This window comes from Cygnus olor, chromosome 8 (genome assembly GCF_009769625.2).
Source record: "Cygnus olor isolate bCygOlo1 chromosome 8, bCygOlo1.pri.v2, whole genome shotgun sequence".
NCBI classification, from domain to species: Eukaryota; Metazoa; Chordata; class Aves; order Anseriformes; family Anatidae; genus Cygnus; species Cygnus olor.
This window is the reverse complement of record NC_049176.1, coordinates 480300-503807: the sequence shown is the minus strand read 5'-3', so window position 1 is coordinate 503807 and position 23508 is coordinate 480300. Positions and strand designations below refer to the sequence as shown.

The following is a 23508-nucleotide window of genomic DNA, read 5'->3' as shown; positions in this document are numbered from 1 at the left end:
TGAGATACTATAATTATATACATTCATACAACTGAGGGGAAACTGAAAGTGGGCATTTTCTGCCTCATGTCTGTGAACGTGAAGGGGGATAGGTTTTTAACACACTTTTACAAGTATTGCAAAGGGAAGACATTTTAGGTCTTGAGTGTAGGTATACTCACAGTGGGTATATATATGTGGACTGTAGATTGAATTGCACTGGTAAGAAACTTTCCTTGCAACTTTTTATGTGGTTCATTTTACTCCAACAGACTTCCAGCTTGCCTATCTAGACAGTATGAAAACCACTATTATTCTTGCGAAAGGAAATGGCTGTGCCATTAGTTTACATTGGATCCTTCTTTCCTGATGTACCAGTGACTCATTAATTATAGCTCTCCTTTCATTTCTGAAAAGAATTGGTGTGTTTAACAATATTTTGTTTTTCTAGTGGAATAGTTGTATCCGTTGGCCTATATAGCTGACTTTCCATGCTGAATTTCTGCCACCCCATTTATCTGTTAGAGAAAGTAAATTTAGAAGTATTAGAGGGAGATAATTTGCACGTAAACAAACTTGGCTGGTGTTTTTCCATGTGAGAGTATGTATTGGTAAAGTGTTATGATAGTATTGGTGATGATTGTGGTTTGGTGCCATGAGTATAAATAATGCTAATGACTGATGACTTGAAAAAAATTCTTAAAGATACTGGTCACTATGAAGGAAGATAAATACATTTCTGTATTCAAATTTCTATCCATGAAGAATTATGGATTTTGTTTCTTCAGTGTGTATGTGCTTTATTGAAGACAGATTGCATTCTGGATGATCTGTTAAGGAATATTTAAATAAAAATAATTAAACAGGTATTTAATAATTAAACATTTAATATTTAAATATTCACTTTTGAACAGATGTATTCTGGTAAAGAATACTTGATGATAACTGAATGCAGATGATCAGATACGTACTTTTATTTTAATGCAAATACATGTCTGTTCTAGGTCTAATTATTTCTGGTGCAAAATGAGTTTAGTTCCACTGAGTTTACTGGGAAGCAAGAGCTCTTAGCAATGAAAATTAGGCACTTATTTGCTGCTCGTTTATTATCTGTGAGACGTTTCAGTGGTGTTCCTCTTGAAGTCAATATACTTTAATCTGATCTAGTTACTACTAGCACCTTAGCTATGGGAGTCAATCTACCTGCACACCTGGTGGTTATAAAATCCACAATGCACTATGTTGGAGGGATGTTTGAAGAGTACAGTGAAACTGATATTCTGCAAATGATTGGGAGAGCAGGAAGACCTCAAGTAAGTTAATGCTGTATTATGGTGATGCTATCTATAGGCAGATAATTAGAAACTATTTGCAAAGAAACAACAATACCAAAAAATTTATTGCAGCATTTGTTTTTTTAGTTATTTTTTATTAGCAGTTAAATTATATCTGGGTAGTATCTATTTGAGAAAAATCTGTTTGCTTTTGTACTGTTCATTAAAAAGCATTGCTTCACCTTTCTCTAGAAAAAGATCTGAAGATTGCATTTGGTTTGCGTAAGGAATATGGATTAGAGAAAAAGTAGGAAGTTGGCACAAAACTTAGAAATTGCATGATAAAAAATCTAGAGTATTTAATTAATATTATTTAATAAATCTAATCTAATTAATATTATTTAATAAATCTAATGAAGTTAAAATAGGAAGGGGGGGACTGGAAGCACTGTCTTCATAAAGTTCTAATTCCTTTTGCTTCCACAAAAAGAGAGGTTTTTTTTTTTTAATTTTGTTTTACCTTTTTTACTTCTGTATTTTTTCTGCAGTTTGACACTACAGCAACAGCAGTCATTATGACTCGTTGGAGTACAAGGGAGAAGTATATACAGATGTTAAATGGTGCAGATATAATAGAGAGCAGGTAACTAATTTCTCATAAGACTGTATAAATGATAGTAATGTTTCATTATTTCTACAGAAGGTGTTTTTTCAGGATTTTTGTCTCTGTTTAGAAGAAATTTAAGAATCCAAAGGAAAGCAAATCAAGCCAAGCTACTCAGAAATAACAGCTTTTGTTTTAACAGATAAAAACAACGTTAGGTCATCTTAAACTTAACAAAAGAAAAGTTAGATGTAGATTCCTGCTGGAAAATTTAAGGAGCCGAAATAGTATATATTGCAAAGACAAACAGCAAGAGTCGAACCCAGATCATGTCTCTGAATCTTTCGACAGTAGAGTCTAGAAAGTACTAAACTACAGAATTCAGTTGAGGTGAACATAATTTCAAGAATCAAATATACAGGAAAGTTAAGGTGTTAAAGGATAAAACACAAACTTTTGATCGTGTCATTATTTTAAGGTTTCATTTTTAAAATATATTCAAAATATCAAAACTGTGCTATAACTTTTAAATGTATGTAACTTTGTTTTCTAAATAATTTTGAAAAGTCACAGAATTATTTTTGTTCACCTGTCGTTAAGCCATAACTTACATTTTTGATTATTTACATATTCTTTACTATTTTCTAGTGATTTCACTGATTAAAGTGAACAGTTGACAGAAAAAAAAATCCAAAATAGTTTTAGCATAATTTGTGCTACTAAATGCTGAATATACTTACAGCTTTTTTTGGTTGATTTGTTTTTGACAGCTTGCACAGGCATCTTGTCGAGCACTTAAATGCAGAAATAGTGCTGCATACTGTCACAGATGTCACTGTAGCTTTGGAATGGATGCGATCAACCTTCTTGTACATTAGAGCTTTAAAAAATCCAACTCATTACGGTTTGTTTGTAATTGATCTAAATTATGACACTGGCATGTGTTAGATCAATATTATTTGTTTCTTTTTTTTTTTTCTTATGGACTACTGTTTTATAAGGGGTTGAAGACGATGTGTTATGTGGCCTGTAACATTTTTAGGAAAAATAATTCCACATGCATTAATATAAATAATTGGAATTTCAGTGTGGTATAACCTTAAAAACTATGAAGAAGCCATTTACAGCTTTACATGATCTGTTTTTTTCATCTCAATGCAGTGGGCTGTGTATGAATACAGTGTCTAGCCACAATGTGCTTTTCAGCACTGAATAGGTAACGTGCTAAGAAAAAGACTTCGTATAGTATTTCATAGTTTTGCTAAAACAAAATTTCAATAATCCTAATGCTGGTGTCTTCAATTCGTTTTCTCCAGAACAGCATCTCAGTTGCCAGCCCTGGCTTTGTCCTTGTTCCTGGCCACTTGCACTACAATGATTATGAAGTCATTGGTTACTTGCTGGAGACAATTTTTTTTAAGGATTTATAGATGGGAATGGACCATAGTACATTTAGTACTTAAATGGGTATTACAGTTTAGGTAGCTATCTATATTTTATGGTAGGAAGATTCCACATGTGAATTTGGTCCCCTGCTAAGGAACTATTTCAAAGTTCCTTACAGATAGTTCTGCAGCTTTTAGGACTCTGATGTGTTATGTGGGAACATCTGGAACTTTTATCTCTTCCTGTCTGTTCCAACAACCACTTACTGATGCGTAGATAATTACACTGTGTGAGGCTCTTGATTTATTCCAAGTATAATAACATTTAGAATTTTTTCATTTTGGGTATCTGGCTCCTAAATATTAGGAAATTGGTTTTGATTGGTTACAATATTGAGAAGGAAGCACGTAATCGTATTAGATTTTTTTAATTGTCTTTTTGTGAAGGTTTTTCATCTGGATTGGATAAAACAGGAATTGAAGCAAAATTACAGGGTAAGTGGCTTTTAAGCTTTCTCAGTAAAATGTTACATTTTAGGCCAGGTTCATCCGTGTTTATGCATGTTATACAACTCCATTAATTTCAGTAGATTCAGTCACAGAACAAATGTAATTTACTATGTTGTACTATTGATTTTGTTTAATTATTTATACTTTTGGAACACTATCAGCATATTTTGACTGGTAGAGAAATATTTCTTGTATAGAGGAGAAAAATTAAATGCCTCTACCTGCCTCATCTTCCCATATACGTACTCAGAAATAAAACTACACATAGAGCTCTCTAATTTTGACGTTGTCTTTTGTCCTAATTTTTCTTTGCTTGATTTATCTCTTTTTGTTTGTTTGTTTGTTTTCTGTTTATATGCTTTCAAAAAAGCCTTTTTCTTTCCCTGTTACAGAAACTGTGGCTTCTTTTCCCTGTACACATGAAATATTTTGTAATGATATATACAGTTATCTTTCACCTTGCACATGCAATATATGAAAACTTTTCTGGTTGCTCTGGGAACTATCACTTTGAGTGCTTTCCCAACTTTATTTTAAAATTCTGAATACTGTGTCAATGTTATTTTTGCCTTCTAATTTCCTCAGTTTTGAAAGAGAGAATAGCAGATAAAATACTGATCATCCTCAAGCAGATATCCAACACCAGCAACTAAATGGGTTTAGTGAAGTAAATACAAATTTATCTGATACAGTATGAAAAATTCTAATGAAGGATTCATTAATACCTTTGGATATTTGAAATTTCAACCATTTAAGTATTAAAACTTTAGAGGAAATCTTTTGTATAAATACTATGAGTTCTAAGGCCTGTCATTCAGAATTGAAAATGGCAGCCTCCATGACATGCATCTAGTCTCTTAATTTTCTACTTTTGCTTTACTGAAAAAGAGTTGGGTTATCCTGTATCAAACATCTTGGAGTGAGCTTGCACTAGGCAGAAATTTGTCATCAACTTAAGAAGGACTTTTGCTTGAGCTCAGTGGAATTACTTTGACATATGCTCATTGCAATTAGATGTTGTTGTTCTTGGCTTGTAAATAGGTAAGTTTTTTTCTGCAGGTACTAAAATGTATTTTCAAATTGTGTACAGAACTGTGTTTGAAGAACTTGAACAATTTGTCTTCTTTCAATTTGGTCAGGATGGATAAAGAAAATAATTTCAAACCAACAGGTAACACTTCTCTAAAAATAAATTTTCGGAAGTGATTTTGAGATACTAGTGAACTACAAAGGGTCACAACTATTCTTATTTATGTGAGTACGCAAATGTAACAGAGAGTAGACTCTGAAAGACTGCATGCCTAGGATATATGATTTGTTTCTTTAGCAAATCATGGAAGTTGATTCTCTTAATTCTTGAACAGATCTTTGCTTCTGATGTTGCTGGAAATTTTGTTGCAGATTAGAAGAAAATTATAGAACTTTGAACTGCATCACATCCTGCTATCCTGTGATAATGAAGGACAGGTTTTATCAATACTAGCTCTTCTGTACAATGCTATGCTAGATGTGGTTGGCTTCTCAGCAACCACAGTTCACAGTCTGATATGTTAGTGTGAATTCATTCTTCATTGGAGAAAACTTAACTGGTGCATATTTTTCTGCCATTCTGTGATGGTGTCAATAATATCCATCAGATAGCTGGGGCAGTAGCGTATTCAGTCAGTGGTGTTAAATCTCATAGAGCCCTGTAATAAGAAAATTAATTCAGTTTTGTGACTTAAATATATACGCTTAAAATACTTGGAATATTTATTTTTGAAGGTATGTTTTTGTTTTACAGAGACTGGAAGATTAATGGCATGGTATTATATTGCATTTGAAACAGTGAAACAGTTTTTCACAATTAAGGGAACAGAGACTTTAAATGAATTGGTAATTTAACATTTCAAAGAAACTTTACATGTTCGATTAATTTTAAACAATCAAAAATAGATTCAGAAGTCTTTATTTCTGTTAAAGAGTTCAGGCTTTGTTTATATGAAGTATAAAGTTTTAAAGAATGCATCTTAATCAAGTATTTTTGAGGAGTATTTTTGAGGCTTTTCACTGGAGAGAGCTTTTGATTTCCACTTCTTCGTCTTCTCACTTTCTTAGGAATATATAAAGTTGCTGAAGCTGTTCTGCTTATGTATAAAATACCATATTTTGTTAGTTAGTTTATATTTTATTCAAAAAAAAAAAACAGCTGCTTGAGGAACAGATTTTATTTTTAAAGGAATGTTATTGACTTTATTTTAAGTCATTTTCCTTTGTCAGATGACAGTTTATTATTGCAACTCTTATATCACAAAAGACATTTTGTTTTCAAATGGATACTGTGGTAGAACAGATTGGCTGTGAAGAAAATGGAATGCCTGTTCTCTTATAGCTATCTTTCTTACTGAAGGATGAAAAAAGTAATGTGAAATACATAGCAAATAGCAAAAACTGTTAATATTAGCCTTGCATATCATAAGTTGTTAGCAGTGTGATTGGTTTTGGATAAGTTCAAGTGGAGTAATCATCTAAAAACTGAAAAAAAAAATCATCCCCTTCTGTTGTATAATAACCTTTACAGGAAGATGACAGAAAGTTGGTCAGTATTATGAAGAACTAGTTGACCATCTTTGCATGGTCATAGTGTTGAAACAACCAAATTTTAAATGATGTTAATAAAAAAAAAGAAAGAAGTATTACAAAAAAATGGCAGAGAATGAAAAAAAAAACTGTTAAGAAAAAGTTAAATTGTTACAGGTTACAATAGTCTCCAACTGCGCAGAATTTCTGGATGTCAAGTTAAGAATAAATGAAAAGAAAATACTGAACACTTTGAATAAAGACAAGAACAAAATAACCATCAGGTATCAAAAATTAAATACGTTGAAAAAGGAAAGTATATTTTTAGTAACAAATAAAATGAATAGCAGAAAGTAAGTATATTTTTATGTGTAGGTTTCCATTGGAGGGGAAGATTAAAACAAGAGAAATGAAAATAAACTGGTAAGTATTACATTGTGTTGTTAATTTTTATTGAAAACTGTCATTTTGTGGCTGTTGAAATCTCTGCTACAATCTGTGTCACTTTATATATGTTATTGTTTCTGTTCAGGTTTTTCTTTTGTTTTCCCGTAGAAACTTGTTATACTTTGCTTACAGTACAGCTTATATAACAAGACGTGAATATTTCTCTTTCAGTCTTATTCAGGCTCAGCTAGGATGCATTCCTGTTCAAGACTTTACTTTGACACAAGATACTGGCAAAATATTTAGAAATGGCATAAGAATTACTAGATGTATGGTAAAATTTAATCCTTTTTTGTATATACAGTGTTAAAAAATATATTTGATCTGATTAATACAAGTCAATCGTATTTTTACAGGGTTGTCTGACTTTCTGGCATCAAGTAAAACCAACTTTTCTGCATTATTAAACTCCGTGATTTTAGCTAAGTGTTTCAGGTGTAAACTTTGGGAAAATTCACTTCATGTGTCTAAACAATTGGAAAAAATTGGTAGGTACCATTCAGAAATGATAAAGATGTAATCAGAAATGTAATCAAAAGTCATAATCAGCCTCTGGAGTGCCTGTTTACATAATTAAATGTGTCTCCCAGTTACCCATTTGCCACGGTTGAGTGCCACGGTTGTTAGAAGTCGGACATGATCTTGGGTAAAAGTAATCCATTTGTTAATTTCCTTCAGGCTTTCAAAGTGGTTCATATGGAGTTGTTCTTTTTTTCATAATACTCATTTCAGTATTTTGGACATACTCCACATTTGTGTGATTGCATACCTCTGACTAGAATTTACCTTCCTTTTCAAGCAGCTGTTACCATAAGTCCTGCTACTCATATGCATGAAAGCCATTTAATTTGCATTGAAGTGGATAGTAACCATGAAATGGAAATAATTTTACTGTGCATGAGAGAGATTCTTATACATGAAGATCACAAGTTTCTAATAGTGTTCTTCCTATTAGTGTGTCCTGTTACTAGACGAACTTCTGTCTGGAAGTGCAGATCTGTCATAATTACTTGAAAAGGAATTCAGAATTCTGGAGCCATCTGTATAACAAAAATGTAGTTATTCTTGTTTGAGGTAGAGTATGTCTTTTTGCTGTATTGTCTGATCTTACACTTTCATGCTTTCAGAATTCACTGCAGTTCTCTGCAGTTGTTCTTTTAAAGACACATCTACTCTGTATGAAACAGTATAGTACAGAGATCTGCAAATTAGTGAGCGCCTGAGCCAGGAAATCCATATGGTACAGTACATTACAGATTTACCAGCTTGGGTGCAGAAGCAGTGTTGCTTCGTTCATGTGGATTCAAACTAGGAGACAGGGCTTGTTAGCTTCTTCACAGCATAATACATCGTGATGGAAACCCATTTCCAATATTTCTGGATCTGTGCTGATGTACATAGAATCATCTGAGGAGTCTGCCTCATATTTAGCATTTCTAGGTGGTTGGAATGAGTGGAATAAACATGGCGCTTACAGTGTTGACAAATCCTCTCCTGTATATTACATTCAATAGAATGAATTTAGTTCTATTTTTTTAATAATAGAAGTACAATATATATTTATACATCTGTCCCCATTTCCCTTTTCTTCTTTGTATTTTTTCTTGTGCTGTCATTGCTCTTGCAGCATATGTTATAAAGGATTTATAATTTTCAAATTTTCATTTATTCCACTCACAGGCTTCTTTAACAGTCTACTTACAGTTCACTATTTTTCCCTGAATCAAATAGTTATTGAATTGATACAGGTATTATTATGTTTCATTCTTGATCTCTGTCATGCTAGGGCAGTCCATTCTATGTCTTTGTGAGTTAAGTGGAATATTTGAGCTCACAGAAATTTACTGATATCATATAACATGTTTAGAAATATCTAATTTTTAAACTCTTTTCACAGTATGTTATTTTTTGAATCTTAAAAAAGGCTTAATAATCAGTACTTCCTTTATACCAGTAACTGTTCTTTTTAACTGAGCTTGAATGTGATTCTTACTGAATTTCTACAAATATCTATTTGTTACTCTTGTCCAATAATGATGCTACCTCTGGCTCAGATACCTGGATTCTGTTTGCTTGTTTTCACAAACAGAATAATGATCAGTTGCCATCCAGGATTTTATCACATCTACTACATGTTCAGTTTGATTTTAATTCACCAGAAATAAAGATGAGGAGAAGTTTTACATCATTTTTATCTTACGTTTTCTTCATTAATGGAAACCATTCTGCCATTTCAGGAGCTATAGCAAAAGAGCTAGTCTTCAGCTTCATTTAAAGAGCAAGGCGCAAGTGCTAAGTGAAGTAGCTGCAGAAGTAATAAGTAATAGTCTTTAGTCTTCAGACTACTCACAGAGCTTCTGTAAATAAGAGGAGAGCTGAGAAAAGGTGCTTTCCCCAAGTCAGACCCAAAAGGTGTTCAAATATACTTAAAAGAAGGAAGTTTTTTTTTCCGAATTGTTAAATTCTTGAGTTGAAATGAGTACTTTCTTGAAAGATTGCTTTAACATGTCCTCCAAGAGGCAATCTTGAGTTGTCTCCTAAGAGGTTTCCAACCTGATTTTCATATTTCTTTTACTGTTCATGTGGAATTATGTGTGGTGAGTAGACCTACTCATTCTATGTATTTTTTATCTAAAATTATTTCAGTCATTGTAGTAGACTGTAGTTCTAGCTAACAAAATGCCTTTTCACATGTAGAGTGTTGACTCTAAGTCTCACTACAAGTGTAAAAGAACTGACAATCATGAGGAGGAATAAGATTGTGTATAGGATTCTCTGCCAAGCTGCTTGTCATGTGGCAGATAAATGGCAAAATATTTGGCTAAATACACAAAAATTCGTAGAAGTTTATAATACATATTTTTTTCCTTGAATGAATTTCATTATTAGTTTACTCAAAAAATTTGAAATTCTATGACTTTAACATATAATCCTTGGATAGGATATTTTGTCTCAAATTTTGTTCTCCAGGTGAGTGACATGCTCTTTCTTCATGATATGTACGTAGAGCACTTGTTTGTTGACTCCTGTAGAAAGTGATCTAAAATCTGTTTTATACTAGAAAATGTTTGTTAAAAAGTCAGTATTATAATGTTAAATGTTTTCTTCTCTTTACTAATGGATACATGAAATTTTTACTAAAATATTTAATCTACTGAAAAGAAATGTTATGATTTCCTGGGCAAAAAACTAGGAGCAAGCATACTTTAAAATGATTTCTGCTTTGTTTTTACTTACTGTAATGCAGTTTAGAATAATTAGAGATTAGCAATTGTCACTTAACAGCATAAAACTAAATTTTTTCACAGGTGTATCATTGTCAAATGCTATGGTAAATGCTGGTCTGACATCGTTTAAAAAAATAGAAGAGACAAATGCAAGGGAACTTGAATTGGTAATTTATTATTTTGTATGCAGATAAACATGATGAGGAAAGTAATATGTCTGCTATATGAGTGCCAGCAAAATTGAGTGTTTTAAGTGGTTTATTCATTTATACTGGTGATTTTAAAAAGTTTGGCTACTTATTTTTTCTTAAAAATGTGTATAATGTTTTGTTTTAGCAAATTTAAAGTGGATGACTTTACTGATTTGGCTGGATTTGGAAAGTAGCTGCTTAAATACAAAGAATTTATATATTAACATGATTTGAAACAAAAGACAACGTGCATTCCCCTTTTAGTAGTGTTTGTAAATAAATATTCCCTTTTGTATTTTTTTCTGTTCCTCTATATTTATCTTAATGGTGAAAATCGTGAATTACCATTATTACTAGTTTTAGTTAAAAAATGGTCATAGAATAAAATTCTTCTTGAATCATCTAAAGAACACTCCTTATTGTGGTCAAGTTAGATTTGGTTCTTGGCTTCTTTTCTGAGGAATCTGCTTTTTCAGTGGTTTGGAATATGTAATACGTTTCTAAATGAAATTGATCTTATGTTTGGGGTTAGATTTTTTTTTTTCTTGCCCTCTTTTCCAGTTTTCAGGTAATTTCTGTTTTGTTCTGTTTTCACTAAAGCTGGGGCAACATAGAAGCATCAACTCATAAAACCTGACTAGTTTTTTAAGGTCATGGGCTAATTCATTGGCTGTTATCTGAACAGAAGAGATAGCAACAGAAAAAGTATTGTAATTCTCATTTCTTTTGGCTATGTTGTTCTTGTGGGCATCACTGACAGTAGAGAAATAGTAGTGATAAGGGCTTTTGTCTGTGGCATAATTATTCTGGTGACTTTGATTCCTTGAATTTACATTTGTGTCAACTTCTCTGATCAGCTGAATGTATCAGAAATGAAATTAAATCTTTGCAGATTTTAAACAGACATCCTCCTTTTGGAAACCAGATAAAAGAATCTGTTTTGCATCTTCCAAAATATGAACTTGACATTGAACAGGTAATGCTTTTCTATTTATTTTATGATTTTATGCTAAGATTGTTAAAATAAAGCAAATAGTAACATTAGGAAATATTGAGCCTTCACTGATAGATTACATGGTGTTGTGGCCTCATTCCACCTTAGCACGTTTAATAAAACTCTTAAAACTGAAAACTCTGAAGGACAGCTTTGGAATAAACATACTCTATCACACCTCACTTCTTTCTCTCCCCACCCCTCTCTTAATAGCAATTAATATTAGAGTTGCAAACCAGTATGTTGACGTTCCAGCTTAGTATGTGAATCTGAGAGTTCTATTTTAAATGTTTGAAAAATAAAAATAAAAACAAAACCCTAGAGACATGAAAAACAACTGTATAAAACTTACAGAACATGCATTAACTAATGTTTGTTTTCTGTGTCACACTGAGGAATATATATAGAGAAAAAGTGATTGCATTAACCTAGCTGGTGCCATTTCAATGGTAGGGCGTAACCTAACATTCTAATTCTGTGTGCTTTGGGGTTCTGATAATGCATTCTGTCTGTGTCTTTGAGCAAGCCACATAGTCACTTTGCTTCAGTTTTCTGAAATGAGAAATTTGAAAAATAGCTTTAAAGTGTCTTGTGAATTTGGTACAAATGAAGACACCTTTGAAGTTAAAAACTTTATACATGTATGCAACACTATTTTTATAATGATCAGTTCTACTTTAGTTTTTCATTTGACTTATTATCCGATGAGTGTCTCTAAAGTTGTTTGCAGAAGAAAGGTTTAACAATGGTAAATATAGAGGAATGCTGGAATGGCAAAACCTTTAATCTCAAAACTGTATCAAAATATGCAATTTTCTTCTTGTATCCTTCTCTTGGCATAGAAGAGAGGAGGTTTATTTAGGGGGATTTGATGTAGACTGTCTTTTTTTTTTTCAATATTTAATCAAATTTAGGATATTCAGCTATGGACAAGATTAGTGCTGTGTAAGAGCATCTAAGCACAACAAATAAAAAACGTACTGTAAATTGCTCAAATTGAGCTTTTCTGCTTGTGTTAACGCTTAAAACTTTATAGAAGGACATGTTTTACTTTGCATATTTTAACAGTTAAGTCCTTTTCTATATCATTTGTTTCTAGCTTCCAAAATACAGTGATACACTGGCTGAAATCTTAGTAACCATCAAATTAACAAACTTTGAGCAGCTGCAGACAAAGAGAACAGCGCCAGATTTTCACTATGTTACATTAATCATAGGAGATGCTGACAATCAAGTAATTTTTATTCAGAAAATAATGTATGTATGATCAGATTTTTTGATCAGATCTTTTTAAGTGTGTTGCCATTTAATGCTTTGTCTTGCAGTTTTTGCAGTACTTTCTAATGATGCCAAATGGTACAAAATTAGTCTTTGTCCTATAGCATTTTCTAGTCACTCAGTTGTCATCTAAAACTCTGCATAAGACTTAGTACAAAAAAAAAACATCATGCTTGTATGCTTGTCAGTACATAGGTATGTGTACGAGTACAACACTGATGCCATGTTATAGAAGTCACAATCTAATTTCCACATAAATACAAAACACATAGAATATCTAGTAAAAAGATACATTCTCAAGCTGTTACTTGTGATTATTAGCTATATTTCTTTAATTATATCACTGTCAAAATTGTTTTTCACTCAGAGATGAAATTAAATTCTCCGCTTGGATAAATTATGCTTGGAGCAAATGAGAGGAGAGAAAAAGTATTTTCTATGTGATCTTCACATGAGTTCTGGCCAAAGTCTTGCACTTTTGGCAGAACTGAAACTGATCATGGCTCTCTTACAGCTATAGATCAAATATTATTGGAAGATCATTCTTAAGCCACTTATCAAGCAAAATCCAAGAACCAAGGCCAAATAAAGACTCTCACATGGTTACTGATACCGTAGTATACAGTCTTGTTTTCATCGACCATGTCTAATAATACTTTACTGGCACATTACAGGGATTCAGTGTTGCTAAAAACTGGAAATTGGATGAAGAAAATTGAAGTGAGAAGAGCTCTTAAATCAGAGGACATTAGTATAAATTTAATTAGTTCTGATTATGGTAGGTTAATTGGTATACTTGTAATTAAAAGCAACTGCATAAGAACTTTGAATAAATTATTAAAACACTTTATATCAAACCAAAATATAATAAAATGAACTTAAATGGACACAAAATTCTATGAATTGTTTTTTTACTGTGTTGAGTGTTACCTAACTGTCCTAATTACAAATCTGTTTATTTACTAGAATATTAATGTACTGGGAAACATCAAAACTGTTATTAGGAGATAGAATTTTGCTCTGATGGTACAGATTAGGATTCTCTTCTGTCCTTCACCTGCAAGTTAAATTAACTTTTAGTAGGCATAAACTGTCAGCTTTATAGATTACTCATGCTGGGAAGAACTCTATTTGCAAATGGTTAGATTTTGCATTCTTTGCGTTTTATGTCTAAGAGTGTTAGATACAGATCCATCTACACCTCAGCAGCAAGAAATTTCTGCAGTGGAAAATGTTGTTTCTTAAGGTGTGAAGATTTAAACATTGTTTTCCTCAATGTCAGTTTCCATGAAATTGAAGCTACAGCAGTAGATGATGGCTTTAATTTCTGAGGGTTTTTTTAATCTCAGTCATTAAGAGTCCATTCATATAATAGCTTACTTTTAATGGTACATTATCCTAACAGATTCCCATAGTCTTTTAATAAAGATTTATAGTTAAACCATTTAGAAAAGTGGATGTAATCAGTAGTTTCAGAAACAGTTCGTAGCAATTTAATTTATTTTTTTTTTCAAAGTTGGCCTTGACATACAGCAAGCATTTACAGCCTTTTACTTAATACCAAGAACAGTTGGAGGTAAAGTTGTTACAAATAAAAAACTGAAAGCTGAGTCTCCACTTGATATGTATTACGGCTCACCGCAAAGTCCGCCAGCAGCAGAAGTAGATACAGGTAAATGGTGAGATCACACCATCTGGCTAATACCAAAGTCAACAGAAAAATGAATTTTACTTTTAGTGGAGAGTTAGATCTGTATTCATCCATACTGTTTCTTTCTCAAGTATAACAAGAATATAGTCCTACCGTTTCTGCTTGTCAAGTACTACAGTGCAATTCTTTGATGAATTTGAAATTAAGAAAAATCATGTGTTTGGTGTCTAATACTACAGCCTGAATCTGGGAATGGTGATAGTGTCTGTTTTTCCACAGTCTTTGTTAATTTCTTTCCAACTACATTGCTTGGGCATCCCAAAGTGTTGTTGAAGGCAACAAAATTCCAGTGACCCAGTTTACTTTTAGCCCATCTTACACTGCATGAGGTACTCTCTCAACGATACATACAAAATAAAAAATGAGCATTTCTGTATTGTATTTGTCTAGGAAGCAGATCTAAAGAAGAGCATACCTACAAGAAATACGGGAACAGAGAGTGCAACCATCGCTGTAAAAATAAAGATGTATGTGGACATGACTGCTGTGAGTTTCGTTAAATCTATTATTTCTTTTACTTTTAGACGAGTATAATTTACAATAGTTCCATTTATACCAATATCTACATTAACAGAAGTGGTGCAAGCAAGAGAGTCAGACTTAAGTTTTTGCTATGATGCAGTCATAAAAATACTAATAAAATATTTTGTTAATAAAACTTTTGTAGGGATTACAATGACTAATAATATTTTTCAGATCATCTAGGATATGATTTAAGAGCAATGCCAAACTTGACTTTTTTATAAATATTAGCGTGTGAAATCTTTGAACTAGTGTATTAAATCTTTCGGTATCTTTTAATAAAAGATACTAAACTTAGTGGCAAAGTTTCCATTGATTTGGAAAGAATTAGGATTTATCCTTTCTAAACTAATCTGAAGATTCTTTTGATTCCCTTTCTTAGGTAAAACTGGAGTACCTCCTAAGTCTGAGATGAATGGAGATTCTAAGTTTACTTTGTACTTAGCTGATTTAAGGAGCAGGAACTCGATTTCATCTGTACCCCCAGTAAAGCGGTTAAAGGTTTGTTTGAATACAGTCAGCATTTGAATAGATTTATTTTATTTCATTATGTATTTGTTAGAGCAATTCATAGGTAAATACATACATGCAAGTTTGTCTGTATGGACTGTGAAAAGCAAAGAAATAGGAAGGTCCAGGAATCTTTGACAGGTTCCACTGCTGTTTGGAATGCTTCCAATGGTACACTTCTCTTTGTTTTTACTTTTATGGCGTTTCATAGATCATAGTAGGTTAAGGATAGAGGTATCATTGGAAGGTACTGTATTGTGACTTGGTTTTGGCAAAATAAGACCTGAACAAAAACAAAAACTGATATACATCAAAGTAATGCTACTAGGAGACCTGTTTGCATTGACACAGAGATCCACTTGTTTATGAGAAAACAAACTACATTGGTTTTAACCTCTGAAAGATTTCAAGGCTTACACTTTATGTATTTGAACGTAATACCAAACGGATGTTCTCTACAGCGAGAATGATATTTGAGATATTGGAGCGTTTTATTTCCTATTCACAGCTTTTTTGTTTGTTTGTTTCTTTGCAATAGAGAATAATATAGCCTACAGCTAATATAGAAGAGTCAGTGATACCCAGACTGACTTTGCCAGGCTACTTGGATAACTACAGTAGAAGCATGTAATTCAAATCTTTTTAATGGATCCCAAGAGTTAACTAGACATTAGAAGGATTTAATGTGTGATTTTTTAAAAATATGCTATCTTGATACAATATTAATAATATAATTCAGATCATTTAAAAAAGTGCTTTTCAATGTTTGTCTTTTTGGTTAATAACCTGCTTTCTTTAGATGCAGATGTTAAATCAAGCTCAGAATGTGGATCTCAAACAATTTGGTTTTGTACCCAAATCCTTGATGCCAGCATTGTCAAGGTATTAATTAAAAAAAAAAAAAAAGTCTCATTTAGGTAGTATGTTAAATTTTCACAACTAACAACTGTTTTCTGAATAAAATTATTTTTGTTGCAGCTTTCTTCAACTGTATTACTGACATGCTACTATTTTTTTAAATAGGTCTGGCAATAAACAGTTGTCTTCATCACCTTCAGTGGACCAGGTAGATAATGTTAATAGCCTAGGAATATCTCAGAAACAACTGCAATCCTGGAATTATGGAAAGAGTAGTAAGTTATTGCTAATATGTGAAATCATTTTCATTGTTTTGAGTTGTACGTACCTTATAAACTCAAACTTTCTGAAATCACCACAGTAAACAATACAGCGTTATAGAATGCTGAATGTATAGGGAAATACAGTGGCCTTCGTTGGCTTTCTTTCTGGTATCAGTAAGAATTGCAAATGCAGATCTCAGCCTGTACATGTATTTTTATATTAACCAGTAATGAGTAAATTAAAATATATGAGGGTACAAATCTGTAAATACTTCCTTTAATGTATTTCCACTGAAGCCACTTGTAATACAAAAGGAATTTTCCTCCTATTTAGCTTTTCTTCTTAACTTCGTAACTACTGGAAGAAGTTAGTGAGATAAGAGCTTTTTGTTTGATGGTTAACAAAATATGACCGTTCAATAACTGAGTTCATAACTAGAAAATATCTCTGAAAAAACATTTCTTTGTTCTATTTTTCTTGCACTGAAATGACATTAATGTTTTACATTTGTGGTTAAATGATCAGTCTTTATTATCAGTATGTAACCATGATATTCTCCTCACTGCATGCCCTTTGCTGTTGTATTTGGTTACTGTAAATTGATGTGAATCAGGTTTTGATTAAACAAGATTTTGGTTAAACAAGTAGCAACACCAATGTTTAGAACATCCTCAGACATATAAGAAACACTCTGCTGAGATAAAGTGATATATTTTTTAGCTTGTATTTCCTTAAGTGGTGGCATCTATACTGCATCATTTCATTTTTACTTAATACTCTGAAGATGGGATTGCAACCCTATTCCTTTCAATTAATACTTCAGATTTTCCTGCAGTACTCATTTATCTGCTACATTTGTTACCTAGTCTTAAAATGGAAGACTGTTGCATAACCATATTATCAGTTGCTCTGTGGGAGTCAGTTAGTATACAATATGTATAACAATACATTCACAGGAAGATAGGTGAATATTCCAGTATAGCTATACTCTATGCTGAAGAACATCTTGAGGCAAATCATACAGCATCAAGGGGACATGATAGATGTTACTGACTAAAAAACAGTAGATGAAAACCATTGGATAGTACCATAAGAGGTAATCTTGGCCATATTGACTGGGCCAGCTACACTTTAAAAATGCAACCAAAATAGTTCTAATGAAATAAGGTGTCAAATTCTATGATTTATATAGAGTTATCTGCATCTGTGTTATGGTGCCTTTCCATGTTATATGAATAAATGCAGGGAGTTGAGAATATACTGTGAAATGTAGTGATCTAAGCCTATGGTTCAGGTATTTTAAAGTGTGTGCATGCTGTAATAATGCACCATGCTGACTGTACATGCCCATATTTACAATATAAGTGCCTTCAAAGTGCTTCTTCCAGCCTCTGTGGAAGTGGATCTTTGATTCGAGCCTGTCTTGCTTTCCCTCTGTTGAAACGGAAATCTAGATCAGGGTTCTTCAGACGTATTAGGGCTATAGCACTTGTCTGGTGCTGGAGGGGGAGTATGGCAGAAGAGAGATGAAAAAAATGAGCGAAGAATTGAATTGGTAGTGAAGAAAGAGAACATAACAAATGAAAGGGAGAGGAAGTGAGGAAAATTGTCTTTGCACCAGAAAATAAAGTATTTTAAAACATTAAGTATCACACTTCAGTTAAGAATTTTAACAATAGTGCTTGAAAATGTGTTTGTCATGGCTAGTTCTTAGGCATTGGATTGGATGAGAGGAAGACAGCAGTTAGGCTTCTGAAGATCTGAAGGGAAGAAAGGACCGAATTAAAAGTATTAAATCTGGATTCTAATACTTCTGACAAAGGGAAAGAATGAAATTGCGGTATTTGAAAAGTTTTCTTTTTTTAAGGCTTATTCACTAGAATCTACAGTGAGGATAACTTTTCTCAAAATAACACAGAAAAAAGTGCATATGTGACAATCCTTCTTTCAGTAGATTGAACAACTGGTCTTAAAACACAGAGAAGTTTTTTTTGTACTTGTCCATGGATTACAGCTTTCTCTTTGAATCATTCAGTATTTGTAAGTGAGAAAAGCCAAGAGACAATGGCATCAAAAAATATCTTAAAGAATCTTCAATGCATAGCTTGACTAATAGAGATAAAAGCAGATGCTGTTTTTCAGGTGCTTCAGATGTGGACTCTGAACTGAGAGATGACATTTGGAATGATCTTGATGACGAAATATTAGTATATGCTAGTGACTTTTCCAGTGGAGAATTGGGTAAGATAAGTAAATTCTCTACTATATGCAAATTATTTTACAGGGTTGTGGTGGTTTAACCCTGACAGGTAGCTCAGTTCTTCCACGCTGCTTTCTCACTCCCGCTCCTCAATAGAAAAGAGGGAGAAAATATGATCGAAAAAAGCTCATGAGTTGGGATAAGAACAAGGGAGGTCACTCACCGGTTATGTCACTTGCAAAACAGATTCAGCATAAGGACAAATAATATAATTTTTTACCTATTGATAACACACTAGAGCAGTGAGAACTAAAATCAAACTAAAAACACCTTTGTCCCATCTACCCTATTCTACCTCCTCCCTGCTAGCAGTGTAGGGGAACAGGGTCTGTGGTTAGTCCCTAGCGCTTCATCTCCACTGCTCCATCACAGTCACTCTCTGCCCCTGCTGCATGTGGGGTCCCTCCCATGGGATGTCATCCTTCCCGAACTGATCCTGTGTGGGCTTCCCACAGGCAGCAGCTCTTCAAGAACTGCTCCAACATGGGTCCATACCACGGGGTCCGTCCATCAGGGGCAGCTCCCCCCAGACCCCCTGCTCCTGTGTGGGCTCCTCTCCACGGGCTGCAGCTCCGGCCCGGGGCCTGCTCCTGTGGGGGCTCTCCATGGGCCGCAGCCTCCTCCAGGCTACATCCACCTCCTGTGCCATGGGCTCCTCCATGGGCTGCAGCGTGGATATCAGCTTTTCAAACTATTATTGATGATACTGTGTAAAATATTTGCAGTGTTTTTAGGCTGTTTCTGGCTTTTAAGAAAAAATCATTTTTACATAGACCATGGAAATACCTGCCTTCACATTCCAGATGAGCATGAAACACCTTGCAAGTATACAACAAGCAAAGCTACAAGTGACATTTCAAAAGTGTAAGCATTATATCATTAATTGCAATTTTATTGTTTTAAAATATTGTCTATATTTTACATGTATTTGCATTCACATTTATATGTTTGTATGTATAACTAAATGTATAGAAGGTTGTTCACTGATAAAATAGAGTGAAATTTCAACTTTAAAAAAATAGAATTGTTAAATAGTTTGAAATTATTCTTATTTAAGTGTAGAGGGAAAATCCTGAACTGAAAAGTCAACCACTTTGCACTTCTGTAAATAATACTTACATTATTCAACTTCATATTTTCAGTTCTTGCACATTACAAGGTGAGACCAGTATTCAGAACCCATTTTTTGCTGTGCTTAATAGCTCATCAAAAGTGGAATTACCTGTACAGAGTGGATATATAAATATGGTGAGTAAAAATATTTTTATAACATGATCACCTATAATTACATTAGTCTTTCATGAGTAAATATATTTATCATATCTGACATATGCATCATTTCAGACAGAGAGAGTTTCTGAACCTCTCTGAGTTGTCCAAATGCGGAAGAAACATGCATTCTGTGTTCAGTGTGATGGTCATGATACAAAGAGCTAGGACTTGAGTTCACTAGGACTACAGAAGCTTTCATTTGTGAATTCACTTTATATAGAATGACTTTTGAAAATATCTACTCAATAGCCACAGTTCTGCAAAGTCATCCAAACATGTATTTATCGTGTGCTTAAAGCCTTGTCAATTATGATAATACCGATGTAAATATCTGTACTACATACTACAATAATGGCAGTTTGTCTTTCAGTTAGTTATTTTAACCGTTATTTTAACGTTTGTCTTGCAGGTCAGTTTTCAAGAAGAAAAGCATTCAAATCCTTCACAAGAGCTGAAAAATATACAGTGTTCTTCAATCTCAAAAACAATCTCAGACTCTTTTAAATTCACTAGGAAAGAAGATTTTTTTTTCACAAAAGAACAGGAAGAAGAAATAGAGCCCAGGTAATGAAAAGCTGTGTGAGTTTTTTCTGTTGCCTCAGTGTTCAGGTGTTTAGTTCTTCATGGCAATTCATTAATTTATTACAAATGTATTTTTAAAAGATGAATTTGCACAGTAGTAGTAGCAGTTAACTTTTCTTAGGAAGGAAAAAACAACTGTTTTGTTTGTCTTGATGTCTCTTGGATATAGTTTGCATAGTGCTCCTGATCTCATAGATTTTGATATACTGTACCTAGTTTATTTATTTCTTTCTTGCTTAATCTTCATTAGATATCTTCTGGATGATGAAATCAGTGATGTCAAGCCTTTACTTGGACTATTTGATGACATACTGTAAAACATAAAATATGTTGTAAGTGCTGAAAAAAACGTTAGTCATTTTTCCAGAATGAAACCTTTGAATGCTGTTACAAGAGTTTATTTTCTGTTGTGTTAACTATTTACCAATAGTGGGATTGCTGCATAGAGTAGACAGTTGGTTTTTTAAAAAAAAATATATATATATAATTAATGGAATTCTGGGTATATTATCTCATTTTGAAATTGCTTAAATCTTTGTTGACCTCGTTGTTTTCAGGATTGCAAAGAAAAATATAGAAATGGGTCAAAAGAGTTCTCAGGCTGAGGGTGTTTCTATAGACAAAGTAAAAATCACATAAGAGACAGTAAGCTGTCTATTACGTGTCCTACTTCTAAGTACTGTTTAAATGAATGAAAGATTCTTTCCTCAAAAATTTCTTAAAGCTTTTTGGTTTTGTCTATCAGTTTTTCTAATGCTGAATTTTACATAATACTGATTCTGTAAAATAATTAGATTTAAAATCAAATAAGTTCTAGTAGAATGGTCAGTTATTCTAGACTATATTCCTTTGGACAGTGCTGTCAACTGGTTAATAAAAAAGTGCAACTTCCTTCACGCAAATGTGTTCCCAGGATCTCAATAAAACAATTGTTTAATGTCTATAAACAATATTCTAAAGTTGTGTTTAGCTGTTCACTTTAATACTTGAGGTCAAAAAATGGACATGTATGCATCCCTGTACAAACTTAGACAACCAAGTATTGGATTTAGCAATCTTCTTACAGCTGTAGTGTTTGAACAGTAGACCTTACAAGTTCAATGGATAGAAAAATATATATTACCTAAAATCCATAAGAAGAGAATATTAAATTTCACTTGTTAATTATTAAAAATATGTAGAACTGAAATGTTAAAGTCACACATGGAAACTTAGCTGTTTGTTCTTGCAACATTGTTTGAGGTGCAACCAAATACAACTGTTTTGCTGTACTGCACGGTTGTATGTTTCTTGGCTAATATGTTGCTTTACTCCAGTGTTTCCTTACACCTTTGACTTGCTTTTGGATATAACTCTTTCCTTATAAAAGAATGGTTGAGCGCAAGTAGCCTCACTCAACTGGTCCATAACTTTTTGACTATGCAAATTCCAGCAGGCCCAAGTTTATGACTCACTTTGGTGTATCTCAAATATTTCATTGCATCTGTAAGTTAGTAGTATGTTAGACCTTTTCTTGCCTGAACAGGCTCATTGCTGGCTCACTCCCATTGTCAATTCTGGTATTAGTCCCTTTTGTGGTTTGAAGAACTGGGAGGTAGTAACAGGAACTTTTCATTTTTGAGTTTCCTTTCTTATTCCTTGATTGTTTTTGCAAGTTTCCTTTCTGCTAAAACAGAGGACAGCAGACTTAGTGTTCCTCATCTTCCAAATCAAGCATCTTTTGACAGACAAGCTGCTGAGGAGTGGTTTGGCTACCTAGATACAGGTGCCAAGTTTCATTTTTGATGCCTTAGAGAATTTTCCTTCAGCTGTATCTGAAGAGCACAGATCTCCCACCTTAAGATGTTCCAGGTACTCTGTGGTGTCTAAAATGGCACTTCATGCCTGTGTTTAAGAACCCAACACTCCTTGCTGCCTGAAATGAAGTTGGTTGGTTTGTTTTCCCCACAAATTTATAGTTCCTATTATGTAGCATTCTTTAATTGCCCTTGTATCCTGCTGTTCTGTGGGGTGTTACCTTGCAACAACTAATTGGGCTGTTCTTCAGTTTCTTCAGATTTGATAAGGGCTTTTACATAGCAATACAAAGCTGAGCTTCAATTATGGAGAATAAGAGGGGCAGGAGAAGGAAATGATTTATATAATCTTGTGATTATATGTAATTTGTGTAATCTTGTAGTGATACAACTTGTGACTTTTCCAACCCTTGCTTCTATACCAGTTGTTCAGATCTTACCAGCAATCTGAATGTGCTTCTGATAGCAGGTGCTGCACTTTTTACTGCTAGTCTGCATGAAGCTGCTTCTAAATGCTCAGAACTGTGAGACAGTGACTGTAGTGGTCATGTTTATGTCTTCGTAAAAATGAATAGGGTATTTGTTTCTCTGTACTAAAGTATTTTTTCAGATTGGGGATGGTCTTTGGCCTCATTTCTACACTGAGAGTGTATTTCCATTTTTCTCTGAAATATTCAGGTAAGTTTTGTAATGACAGAATGTAACTAACTTGCCACTTTTGCTTCAATTTTTAGTATAATCTAAATATATCCACTTATTTTTAGCTTAGTTTATAGGTTTATATTTAGATTGTTACTTCAAAGAAAATTATCCTTGCAAATATTTTATCTTCCAGTTAAAATCTTTTCCAGTGCAAGAGTTCAGTAGTTATTGTTGGATTTCTTGAAGGTTGAAGCTGATTAATTTTCTGATGCTGTATTCAAGTTTTTTCCTTCAGTTGATTTTAAAAGGCCTTAATTTCCATTTTCATCCACAGGCAGAACACATGATAGTAAACGCATTTCAGTACTTTCAAGACTATTTGGAGTACTTTGCAGATGATTTATAAGATCACTTCCTGACTCTGTTTTTCACAAGAAACCTGTAATTTTCCAACTCTGATATAGGATGTAAAAACGTGCTATTGTTCCTGAAAACATTTCACAGTTTTCAGAACATACATCTTTGAAAACTGCAATATCTTTACAGTAATGTTGAAAAACATTTTTTTGGAAATAAGTACTTTATTTGATGTTGGTTTACTTCGTTATTCATATTAGCTCTATGACTCGTTCAAGTCTAAATC

The 23508-nt window shown here is 33.2% G+C and overlaps 1 protein-coding gene across 2 annotated transcripts in view; it reads left to right on the top strand.

Annotated features, from left to right (window-relative positions):
• The window catches only part of HFM1 (helicase for meiosis 1), a 132150-nt gene extending 109692 nt beyond the window's left edge, over nucleotides 1-22458 (top strand). Inside the window, exons 16-40 of one of the 2 annotated variants that reach the window (XM_040566223.1) lie at nucleotides 1147-1292; nucleotides 1802-1896; nucleotides 2628-2761; nucleotides 3690-3737; nucleotides 4843-4923; nucleotides 5536-5627; nucleotides 6489-6595; nucleotides 6687-6734; nucleotides 6930-7027; nucleotides 7115-7246; nucleotides 10067-10152; nucleotides 11069-11152; nucleotides 12270-12427; nucleotides 13123-13226; nucleotides 13965-14120; nucleotides 14550-14645; nucleotides 15064-15182; nucleotides 15991-16073; nucleotides 16215-16324; nucleotides 18456-18554; nucleotides 19347-19437; nucleotides 19716-19821; nucleotides 20255-20409; nucleotides 20678-20759; nucleotides 22083-22458. In XM_040566223.1, coding sequence (XP_040422157.1) covers nucleotides 1147-1292; nucleotides 1802-1896; nucleotides 2628-2761; nucleotides 3690-3737; nucleotides 4843-4923; nucleotides 5536-5627; nucleotides 6489-6595; nucleotides 6687-6734; nucleotides 6930-7027; nucleotides 7115-7246; nucleotides 10067-10152; nucleotides 11069-11152; nucleotides 12270-12427; nucleotides 13123-13226; nucleotides 13965-14120; nucleotides 14550-14645; nucleotides 15064-15182; nucleotides 15991-16073; nucleotides 16215-16324; nucleotides 18456-18554; nucleotides 19347-19437; nucleotides 19716-19821; nucleotides 20255-20409; nucleotides 20678-20744 — 2495 coding nt within the window. In that variant the 3' untranslated portion in view covers nucleotides 20745-20759; nucleotides 22083-22458. Of the gene's footprint in view, nucleotides 1-1146; nucleotides 1293-1801; nucleotides 1897-2627; nucleotides 2762-3689; nucleotides 3738-4842; nucleotides 4924-5535; nucleotides 5628-6488; nucleotides 6596-6686; nucleotides 6735-6929; nucleotides 7028-7114; nucleotides 7247-10066; nucleotides 10153-11068; nucleotides 11153-12269; nucleotides 12428-13122; nucleotides 13227-13964; nucleotides 14121-14549; nucleotides 14646-15063; nucleotides 15183-15990; nucleotides 16074-16214; nucleotides 16325-18455; nucleotides 18555-19346; nucleotides 19438-19715; nucleotides 19822-20254; nucleotides 20410-20677; nucleotides 22034-22082 lie in introns of those variants that run through there. The other variant, XM_040566222.1, reaches the window with a different exon arrangement.
• The last annotated feature ends 1050 nt before the right edge of the window (nucleotides 22459-23508 follow it).